This window comes from Vidua macroura, chromosome 16 (genome assembly GCF_024509145.1).
Source record: "Vidua macroura isolate BioBank_ID:100142 chromosome 16, ASM2450914v1, whole genome shotgun sequence".
In the NCBI taxonomy this organism is placed as follows: Eukaryota; Metazoa; Chordata; class Aves; order Passeriformes; family Viduidae; genus Vidua; species Vidua macroura.
In genome coordinates, this window is record NC_071586.1 from 2,032,534 (window position 1) to 2,043,540 (window position 11,007).

The window sequence follows — 11,007 nt, forward strand, 5'->3', positions numbered from 1 at the left end:
CAACCAGCTGCCGTGTCTCGAGCTTTATTTCCAAAAAGGCCTTTGTTTTCCTAAAGAAAACGAGGGGCTGAGCCCACCCCAGCCCCCCTTGATCAGCCACGGCCTCTGGAGGGACAGCGAAGGGGACCCTGACTGCAGGACCAGCTGTGCACAGGGCTGTGCAGCCCCTTGGGGTCCGGTGGGGAGCCCCAGCCCAGCGCTTGGCTGTCTCTGTCACCCTCACTGTGCCCCCACGCTGGTGCCTACCCTGCAGGGCACTGCTCCAACTTGGCACCGGCCACCAGCCCGGCCACGGCAAGTGGGCGCCAGCTGATGCCTCCCCACTGCTCGCCAGCCTCGGTGGCCTTTGCAGACACTGGGGCGGGTGGAGTCGAGGGAAACAGCTCCTGCGGCGTTGCCCGATGCTGCCGGGGGCCCACGCTGGCCTGGCGTCCCCTCCTGGTGCAGCCAGCATGGCAGTGGTGGCACTGACCCGTGTGGGCACCCACGGTGGCTCAGGGGGGCCAGCACACCCCAGGGCTGCCAGCGCCCTGACAGCGGGTCCGGGTCCCTCCCTGGGCTCTGCGCCTGTTGGTGGGGCCGGGGTGGGCGGCAGAGCTGGCACAGTCCAGCACGGAGTGCCACTGCTGGCATCACTCGGCGCCAGCGCGTTCCCGCAGGGCAGGCAGCGTCAGGGTCTCTGGCGCCGACTTCTTCCGCGGGCGAGTCTTGGGGGGAGCCAGGAACTCGGGGGCCTCGTCGCTGAGGGGGGTGGAGGGGGCGCTGGCAGGGGCCGAGTGCGTGGCCGTGGGCTGCCCCACCTCGCTGACCGAGATGGCCGGTGCCACCAAGCCGATGAGCTCGTTGGTGGCCTCCTGCGTCTCCTGCTCGTAGCGCCGCACCTCCTCCATCGTCATCCCTGCCGAGCACAGCCGGGCTTGGGGCCGCTCGGCACAGCCGCGTCCGGCACCCCTTCATCCCAGGCAGCCTGCGCCCCGCGCCCCGGATCCCCACCAAGCTGGGGGACAGGAAGGGGACAGGGACTGGGGAAAGGGGGATGGGCAGGAAAGGGGATGCTGGGCATCACAGCCAGCTCCCCAACTCCAGCACCAGCCCAGCCAACAGAGGGGAAGGGTTGGACAGGCAACGCAGGCAGCGCAGGCAGGGGAAACGCAGGGAGGGCAGCTGGGAGGGGGGACACTCCACCGCAGGGTGCAGGGGGGGCACAAGCCCCCCTGCCTGCACCCACCCCCTGGCAGCAAGGCGGGGTCCAGAGTGTCCATCCCTGGCAGGCAGAGGGGCTTTAGGGCTGCTGGCTCCCCAGCTTTTGATTTGTGGCCACTTGCATCTGAGTCTCGAAGGCCCGGACCTCCTCCAGGGACATGTCTGGAAGGCAGAGAGCCGCTCGCCGGGATGGCCTGGCGCTCACCGCCAGCTGTCACCAAACCCGGGGCTCCCATCCCTGTGCCCGCACGTGGCAGTCACCTGCAGCGCGTGTCCCTGCCAGAACGGGGGTGCAGGCAGCACAGGCAGGGTGCTGGGACTCCTCTGCCCATTCTCCCCGAGGGGAGCATGCAGTATGCAGGGGTGCAGGCAGGGGTGAGCTAGAAGCGCAGACAGGGCAGGCAGCACAGGCAGTGCAGGCAATGCAGGCAGAGCAGGGAGTGCAAGCAGCACAGGCAGTGCAGGCAATGCAGGCAGAGCAGGGAGTGCCAGCAGTGCAGACAGTGCAGGCAGAGCAGGCAGTGCAGGCAATGCAAGCAGGACAGGCAGTGCAGGCACTGCAGGCAGCAGCACAGGCAGAGGAAGAGCAGGAGCTGTGGCGGGGTCAGTGGCATCAGCAGTCTGACCTGCAGCCCCTCCCTCCATGGGCACCCTGTGCCCCCCTCTCCACTGTGCTGGGGTGACCCCACGGACTCACCGCACCACTCGTCCACCCAGGCGAAAGCCTGACGGTGTCCGATCAGCAGGATGTCCCGGATCACCTGCAACACCATGGGGGTCAGCACCCTGTCACTGTCCCCCCAGTGCCCCCCAACCCCCCTTGGGCCCACCTCACCTTGTGCACAAACTGCTCCACCCGCGTCTGCAGCCCCCACACCTCGAACTTGACGCTCACCAGTTTGTAGGAGCACATGATGGGCTTGGTGTGCTGGCGCCAGCCCTCCCGCAGCGGCCCCCGGCCCGTCTTGGCCGAGCTGAAGAAACGGGGGTCCTGGGGGGATGGGAAACATCAGGGTCAGTGTCCCCCCTTGGGACAGGAGACAAGGGGGTGGCTCCAGGGAACTCCCTTATCCCCAGCCCTGGTACCTCCAGGCTGCGGTAGTAGCGCTCAGGGATCTCATCGAAGGCGATGTCCAGGAAAGACACCTCGTGGTCGCCCAGGATTTTGTCACTGTGGAAGATCTGGGGAGGGGAGGGGAGGGAGGGTGAGTGACATGGACCACAAGTCATGAGGTGACGAGTTTGCCAGTTCTCAGCTGCAGTGCACACTCACGTTCTCGCTGTCCCCACAGTTGTCCTCGTACTTGGTCTCAATGTAGATGGAGAACTTGGGCAGGAAGGAGCACTGCAGGGAGTGGCTGTCAGCTGCTCCCCGAGGGACACCACTCCCAGGGATGCCCACCTGAGGGACACCCCACCCCGAGGGACACTCCGGCCCCAACGATGCCCATCCCCTAAAGATGTGCAGTCCGGGGACACTGATCCTGAGGAACGCCCATCCAAAGGACACCCAGCCCTGAGGGAAATCCACCTCCAAGGATGATCATCCTCAAGGAACACCCAGCCACAAGGACACCCTCTCCAGGGGAATCCCATCCCCAAGGAAATCTGAGCCCCAAGGGACACCCACCCTGAGGGATGCCCAGCCCTAAGGACACCCACCCCCAAAAAGGCCCCCTCAGCGCCCCCATCCCAGCCACCTGCTGGGGGAAGGGACAGGTCATCCCATGCCACCTCCTTACCGTGTACTCTGCAGGGACACCGTGGCACAGCGGCATCACAGGGTGGTGTCAGCGGGTGGTATCACAGGGGAGAGAGGGAGCAGTGAGACCAGGGGCAGCTCCTGCAGCCCCCCCAGCACTGGGCAGGGACAGGGTGCCCAGGGGTGCCCATCCCACGCCTTGCCCGGGGCTCACCCGTGATGGTGTAGGGGTAGTAGTTCCAGGCCTTCTCGGTGATGTAGAAGATGCGGGGGGTCACTGCCCGTGCCCAGCTTGGCAGTTTGCTGTGGGCACCGTGTCAGGGGACCCCCTCAGGACAGGACATGGCTGGTGCCACCCAGCCCTGCACTGCCAAACACAGCCTGGCTCTGGAACCTCCATTCCCACCTCAGGAACCCCACCTGCTACCTGGCACCTTTACCTCCACCCCAGGATACCCCCAGGGACCCTCACCTGCACCTCAGGACCCTCATCTGCATCCCAGCACCTCTCCCAGGAGCCACTGCCACCTCCCCAGCACCTACATCTGTATTACAACACTATCATGTGCACCTCAGGACACCCCCAGGGACCCCTGTCATCTCCCCAGGACCCTCACCCCTGCCCCAGCTCCTCACCATTCACCCTCACCTCCACTCCAGGATGCCTCCAGGGACCCTCACCTGCACCTCAGAACATCCCCAAGGAGCCCTGTTACCTCCCCAGGACCTTCATTTACAGCCCTGGATCATCACCTGCGCCTTACAACACCCTCAGGGACTCCTGTCGCCTCCCCAGCGTCCCAGCATTCCCCCACCAGAGACCCCTGCCACCTCCCCAGCACCTTCATCTGTACACCAGGACCCCCCAGGGATCTGTGCCAACTCCTCATCTCCACCCCAGTGCCCCCATCCTCTCCTCAGGTTCCCCACCTCCTCCCCAGACACCCTGACCCCCTCCCCAAGAAACACCCACCCTCCATCCTGGACCCTCACCCCTTCCCCAGGACCCCTCCACCTCCCCAGGGCCAAGCCCCCCGGGTGCTCCTGTCCCCTCCCAGCACCCCGGCAGGATCGGGCCCCCTGGGGAGTCGGGAGGTGGGTTTTGATTAATTTTCAGGCGTTATAAATAAATTTCAGGCGAGAGGGAATCGTGAGTGCTGCAGCTAAAAATAACCTGTCTCACACCAGCAGCTCCTGGTGGGGAGCAGCCCGTGTCCGCAGGCAGCTGAGGGGACACGGGGACAGTGGAGCTGGGGGCCAGCCACTGCCCCACGGTGACACCCCAGGGCCAGGGCATTGCCAAGCCCCCATCAGGCACCCAGCAGCACCCAGGGGTGGGTGCCCACCAGAGAGGGGTGGGTGCACCCCTGCAAGGTGGGTGCATGTCCTGGGGTGAGTGCACCCCATGAGAAGAGGGCAGCCCCCCAGAGAGGGGGTGAACCCCTAGGATGGGTACACCCTGGGACATAGCTCCCAAGGATGGGTGCAGCCCCTGAAGACAAGTGCACCCCAGGAGATGGGTGCAGCCCCCCAAGATCAGAGCACCCCAGGAGCTGGATACACCCTGAGAGATAAGGGCAGCTCCCAAAATTGGATGCACACCCCAAAGATGGGTGCACCCCCGGACTTGGGGACCCCACTGGGAGACACACACAGAGCCCTTGAAGATGAGTGGGTGCCCGGGAGATGGGTGCAGCCCCCCAAGATCAGTGCACCCCAGGAGATGGGGGCACCCCTGGGAAATGATGGAGGGAGCCCAGGAAATAATGGGGGTAACCCTGGGAATCAGCCACTCTGCAGCGTGTCCAGGACCCAGGAAGGAGGTTTCCCAGGAATTTTGGAGGAAGAGCTGGGGCCACCCTGCTGCCTGCCCGCGCTCCCCACGGCAGTGCCCCCCCAGCAGCCATCACAGGCTCACCTGGAGAGGTGGACACGCTTCTCAGTGAACTGGCCGGGGCCGTGGACGGGGTCCTCGTGGGGCTCGTTCTTCACCACCTCCACGCCCTCGCCCTTCTCGCTCTCCTGGTGGCTGTGCTTGCTGATGGTGTAGAGCTGCCCCACGCGGTACTGCAAGCACAGAGCCCGCCCTCAGTGCCACCGGCCCCGGGGACCGCCCGGCACAACCTGGGGGCTGAGCCACGCTGCCGAGAGGAGAAACTGAGGCACGGGGCAAGGGGTGGCAGACCCTGAGCCGTGCAGCAGGCAGGGGGTTCCTGGGGCACCCTGTATGACCTCCCGTGTCCCTGGGCTGTCCCAGCTCCCAGGCAAGGGCTGGATCCTGTTCTCCCTGTGCTCTCCCACTGCCTTGAAGAATGCCTGGAGGTTTTCTACTCAGCAAACTACCTGGGAGCCAGGGAAAAATGTGTATCTATATGATGTATCTGGATGTGTCTGTGTCAGTATTTAACCGTAAGGGTGTAGATGTGTATTTGGTGATGCAGCTGTGCAATTAGGGTTTGACTGTTCTGCTGAAGATCCCATTCACCACCGCAATCACCAGCAGGATTTTACCATCCCACTCTGCCTAAATTAAAACCTTCCCCCAGGTGCCTTCAAAGAGGGATGGCGCTGCCCAGGGTGGGCACCACTGTAGGTCCCCTCTCCCCAAAACATAGGCACCAGGTGCTCAAGCGAGACCTTTGCCCAGGGATGCTGCCAGCTGTCAGCGCCGTTTGCCGACAGCATTCAGGCTCCCTGCCGTGGCAGGGATGGAGTTTATGGTCCCTGACGTGCCACGGGAATCCAAACCCCAGTGCCCTTCGCCTGCTGGCCCATCCCCTGGTCCTGCCGTGCCCCGGTGCTGCCATCGGGCTCTGTGCCCCGAGGTCGCCGTGCCCAGGGTGGGGATGTCCCCCCACCCGCACCCCAAGGTGCGGCTCGGCCCTGGCACGGAACAGCCCTAGCCCATCCCCATCCCTGCCACAAGCCGTGCCACGAGGAGACATCAAAGGGGTCCCTGTGTCCCTCCCAGGGCAGGAACCGATCCCCTGGGGCTGCTCTGGGTATGAGACCCGCACCCACACCCCTCCACCGCTGTGTCCGTCCCCGCTCCCGCCCGGCGCGGCCCCGCTGACCCGCTCACCTCCTCGGTGGTGAGCGGCATGCAGATGCGGTACTCCTTGACGAGCATGGTGACACTTCGGGCAGGGTGACACGGGCAGGGTGGGCAGGACGGGGGTCAGGCGGAGGCGTCGGCGCTGCCGGGGACACGGCTCATGCTGGGGGGCCGCGGGCAGCGGAGCGGGGGGGACGCGCCGCTGCCTCCCACGCTCCCGTCCCAGCACCCCACGCTCGAGGCAGCCGCCCCGCTCGCGGTGACTTCACGAGCCGTTGCCATGGCAGTGGCGTGAGGTCACCCGTGCGAGGAGCAGCCTGGGTGTACCCAGCTGGGGACACCCCGGCACCCCAAAACCCTCCCGGCGTTAATCCCTTCCCTGCCAGGCAGACAAACGCGTCCCTGCGCAGCTGGCTTGGAGCACACGTGTCCCCCCCAAAATAGGGTGCCGTCCCTTCGGGGTGCCACATCCCCACCCAGCTGTGGTGGCCAGTGCAGCAAGAGGGTTGCAGGGACATGAGGATGGGGTCAGACTTGCCCGATGCTCCTGAGAACCCACCTCTGGGCACCCACACTCTCCTGTCCTGAGGGGTGCTCCCGGGAGCAGAGGATCATGTCCCTGATGTAGGACATCCCTTGCCCGGGCAGGAGTTGGATCCCCTTCCCCGAGGCTTCCCCCAGCACCTGTCCCAGCCAGCACCCACCCTGGGGCTGCCCCCCAGTACCCACCACACCCATGGCACTGCCAGGCTGTCACACTCCTAGGGCTGGGGATGCTCAGAGTGAGTATCAGGACAGCTCAGGGGGCTCCTGGATGTGCCCCCCAGCCCCACAGAGAAGAGAGGGGACTTGAGCCCTCCTGAAAGTCACCCCGGATGGGGGTTAGGCCTTGGAAGGGCAGATGGGGGCTCAGGGCTCACATGGGATTTTGTCTGGAGGCAGCTCGTCCAGCTAGGGACACAGGAACATCCTTGGGGGTACAGGGTCATAGCAGGACACAAAGGCATCTTTGGGGGCACCGGGGGACACAGGAGTGTCCCTGGGGCCACAAAGCCATTTGAGGCTACAGGGGCATCCCTGGGGGACACAGGGACACCCTGCTGACAGGGCAGAGGGCTGGGTGCTGGTGCCAGGTGCAGGAAGCCCAATGCCGGGGCAGAGGCAGCCCCGACAAAAGGGAGGGGACGCGCCGGGAAACTCACCGGAGCGCTGCAGGGCACGGCATTCCCCTCCCCATCCCGGCGGCTCAGACCGGCCCCCGCCGGGTGGAAAAGGAGGAGCCCCCCGGCCGGGCTCAGCCGCCCCTTCCTCACCGCTGTCCGCGGCCGCATCCCCCCCGGGCCGGGCCCCGCCGCCCCCCGCTGCCCGCACTCACCGGCCCGCGGCGGTGCCCGCTCCCACCGCCGCCGCCGCCGCCGCCGTGCCCCGGCCGTCCCGGGCCGTGCGCAGGAGCGAGCCGCCCCCCGCACCGCCTCCCGCGCCGCGGCACACCGACCCCTAGGGGGAGGAATGCACCGGCACCGCACCGGCACCGCACCGCACCGGCACCGCACCGGCACCGCACCGCACCGCACCGGCACCGCACCGCACCGGCACCGCACCGGCAACGGCACCTTACCGCACCGCACCGGCACCGCACCGCAGTGACAGTGACACCGGCACCACGGCACCGTGGCACGGCACCGAGAGACCCTCCAGCATCAGGGCTCCTCTGGCACGGCGCAGACTGGCACCGGGGCACCCCTGGCACGGCACAGACCAGGGCGCCAGGGCTTCCCGCACCCACCAGGTCTCAGGTCCTCCCAGCGACCCCCAGCACCGCCCTGTGCCCCAGCTGGGAGATGCCCCTATGGGGCTCCTGGGATGTGCCCCCCCGGGAACCCCCAAAGCTCCTCCAGCCACTCACCTGCACCCCTCTGCCAGCCTGGCCCCTGTCCCCCAAGCCTCACCACACCCCACGTGCTGGCACTGCCCACGTGCCACCCACAGCCACATGTTACCAGCACAGCTCATCACCAGTGACACCGCTGTCACTCCCTGTGCCTCCCGTCCTCCTTCCTCTGCTCATTTCCATCGTCCTGGGCATTGCTGTACTGGGCTGTGCCTCACCACTGTCATTTTCCTGTTATTTCCTCCTAAAACTCTGCCATGCCCTCCAGCCCCTCTGCCTGGGGTGCAGGGGAGTGCCCCATCAGTGCTGGCGTGATGGCCACCGTGGGGACAAGGATCGGGCAAAGGGGACGCCCCCCAGGCCATCCTGTGGTGTTGACATCACTGGCACTGCTGGGACCCAGCACTGCAGTGGCCCTGGCACTGGCCATAGAAGTCCCACCTGCCCAGGCACTGGGGCACCTGTGGGCTCTTTTGTGATTGCCAGTCTGTGCCACCTCCTGGTGGTGGGAACCCCACTTTGTGTCACCCTGTGAGCCCCAGGGCAGTGTGATGGGCCCAGACATGGCCCTGGCAGCCCCAAGGCAGCAGGGATGGCCCCAGGCTGTGGCCAGGACAAGCAGTGGCAGAAGGAGCAGCATGGGGACAGTGGCCCCAAAACCTGCCAGGGTGCCCCATGGGCACCCGTCCCACATCCGGGAGCGCGGTGCCAGGAGCTCTGCCCGCAGGCACACCTTCCCTGTCTGCCTGCACTGCTGCCTTCTTCCCACATACCAGCCTTTGGTGTCACTGTCCCCCCGTGGTGTGTGTCAGTGCCCCCAGCTGTGGTGGCACTGGGTGGCAGCCACCCCCCCCTCCCCATTTTCCTCCAGGGAGGGGACACCACAGCAGCCCCCAAAGGAGGACTCCAGCCTACGTGGCTGGAACCAAACCCAGCAGGGCTCCCACTGGGGTGACTGTGGTGGTGACAAGGACCTGGCCATGCTGGTGACAAGTACCTGGTGGGCTCTCAGCCCCCCCAACAGCTGCATTCCTCCTGAACCTGTTTGGCAGGGCCCTGTCCAGGTGCCAAGAAAAAGGCATCCGGGTTGGGCTTTTCCTGGTCATGCCCTGCTTCACTCCAGTGCCGAGTCAACAAGGAGTAGGAAGGATTTTCTGGAGCCTGGTGCCCCCACAGTGCTGCTGGTGCCCCTCAAAGTCACCCGCAGCTCCCAGCGCCAATGGTGCCCACCAGTTTCTTATCCCCCAGCAGGGATCCTGCAGAGGGTTGGGAAGGGGAAGAAAGAGGAGGCAGAAACAAGTGAAAAATGACCCAATTTAATCCCAAAGCCCCCTCAAGCTCCGGGGTTTCGGGAGCCCCTCGTGGGCCCTCCAGCCCTCCTGTCTGTGCAGCCCGTGGGGCCCCGGGCTGAGCGCACCCCTGGGAGCACCCCCTGGTTCCCTGCTCCAGCACGGGGACAAGGAGCTCTCCGAGGCATCCGGCCTCTTCCTCAGCTCCGCCGGCAGCCCCACACCACCACCGGCGCCCAGCCGTGCCCCACCACCCCGAGCCCTGCCCCGAGCCCTTAGGGAGGTGCCCTGAAAAAGACCATCCTGGTGGAGTAAACCAGGTCCACCAAGTAGGCGATGAGGTTGAAGATGGTGAGGAAGGTGACCCCCAGGTTCTTGTTCCACCAGCAGTTCGCGTCGCAGGAATCGGGGCGGCTCCGTCCCTGGAAGCTGTAGAGAGGCCACAGGATGGTGGCAGTGAGGTACATCAGCAATGCCAGGAAGTTGTACCCCACCAGCACCTTCTCCAGCGGGCAGGGAATGTAGGTGAGGCAGCGGCCGATGGTGAAGATGATGATGAGGAGGGTGAAGATGAAGCAGATGGAGTAGACAGCCACGCACCACATCAGGCCAGGTTCCCTACTGTATTCTCTATTGTCCAGCAAGGAGAAGATCAGGCAAGCAACATAGGCTTCAAAGACCTTGAGGAGCCCGGGCACGGTGGAGAGGAAGCTGCTGATGTCCCCGGGCTTGGCGCGGGTCAGTGACACCTCGACGGCGTAGGCGAGGAAGCAGAGGCAGGAGGCGGTGGTGGCCACGGCCTGCCGGGCACACTGGCTGCTGCTGCAGGGGCTGCTGATGAGGGTGGCAGGGAAGACCACCGAGGAGGTGAAGACCATCAGAGTGGCCAGCATGGAGAAAGCCGAGGTGAAGTCATCCCAGGAGAGCGGCAGCAGGGGGTAGAGCTCCAGCAGCTCCAGCAGCAGCACCAGCAGCGTCACGGTGAAGCAGAAGCACCAGGTGAACATGCACCACGTCCCATAGGGACCCCCAAAATGCCCGGTGGAGGCCACCAAGCTGAAGGCGAGGCAGGACAGCACGACGGCGAGGAGCCGGGCGATGCCCACCCAGGAGGTCAGGGCGCGGAGGTTCACCGTGGCCATGGTCTGGCCGCTCTCTGCCCACGCCGCGCTGGGCAGTGGGTGCTGCCCGCAGCCGCTCTTATCCGGCTGCTGGGGAACAGGGGAGGGGCCCAGGGCAGGGAGCCGCCAGCCCCTCCCGAGCCGCCTGTGCCAAGGACCCCCGGCTCTGCTGCCGCTGCCACCACGCCGGGTGGCTGCTGGTGGCGGCCACGGCGTGGGGTGGATCATTAACGCGGGGCTGGGCAAAGGGCGGTGACGCCGAGCCCGGCGGTGGGGCCGGGGCGGGCAGGAAGCCACCATGTGGCACCGTCTTGGCAGTGAGCCCCAGCCCTGCCTACGGCAGGAGGTACAAAAGGGCTTTTCATGCACCCCTAGAGTACCGGGGGGGCACCCCGACACCTTGACAGGTACCAGGGCTTAGTACAGTGGGGCAGCACCCACTGGGTCCCCCTGAGGGGTTTAGGGGCTGCACCCAGTAGGGTGCCCCTGGCAGGAGGGTGCCACAGCTGGGTGTAGCCCCTTCACACCCTTGCAGGCAACACCTCCGCACCCCTCCCGGCACCTCCACCACCTGATAAGTAGCTCAAAGTCCAGCTGTGCCAGCTGCCTCACTGGGCAGGGGGGGTGAGGTGGCCATGGGGAGGGCATCTGCACCCTGGTCACACCCCACAGGCAGCACCTCCACTTCCCCAGCGTGCCTGGGAGGCCAGAGCAGCCAGAGTAGCACAGGAGGAGGGTGGCACGTC

The 11,007-nt window shown here is 65.8% G+C and overlaps 2 protein-coding genes across 2 annotated transcripts; both read right to left on the bottom strand.

Moving 5' to 3' along the window:
* Positions 1-8: 8 nt before the first annotated feature.
* LOC128815420 (cytoplasmic phosphatidylinositol transfer protein 1-like) lies at positions 9-6,257 on the bottom strand. Its single transcript, XM_053992159.1, is given in 11 exon segments — positions 9-898; positions 1,901-1,964; positions 2,039-2,194; positions 2,290-2,385; positions 2,477-2,548; positions 2,946-2,953; positions 3,120-3,208; positions 4,824-4,972; positions 5,988-6,069; positions 6,071-6,147; positions 6,150-6,257. Coding segments are annotated over 11 exon segments (1,152 nt in total). The 5' UTR covers positions 6,243-6,257; the 3' UTR covers positions 9-632.
* Positions 6,258-9,151: 2,894 nt separating this feature from the next.
* On the bottom strand, positions 9,152-10,941 carry LOC128815408 (myeloid-associated differentiation marker homolog). The gene is given in 3 exon segments (XM_053992137.1): positions 9,152-10,387; positions 10,389-10,556; positions 10,558-10,941. Coding segments are annotated over 3 exon segments (1,209 nt in total). The 5' UTR covers positions 10,627-10,941; the 3' UTR covers positions 9,152-9,415.
* Positions 10,942-11,007: the final 66 nt, after the last annotated feature.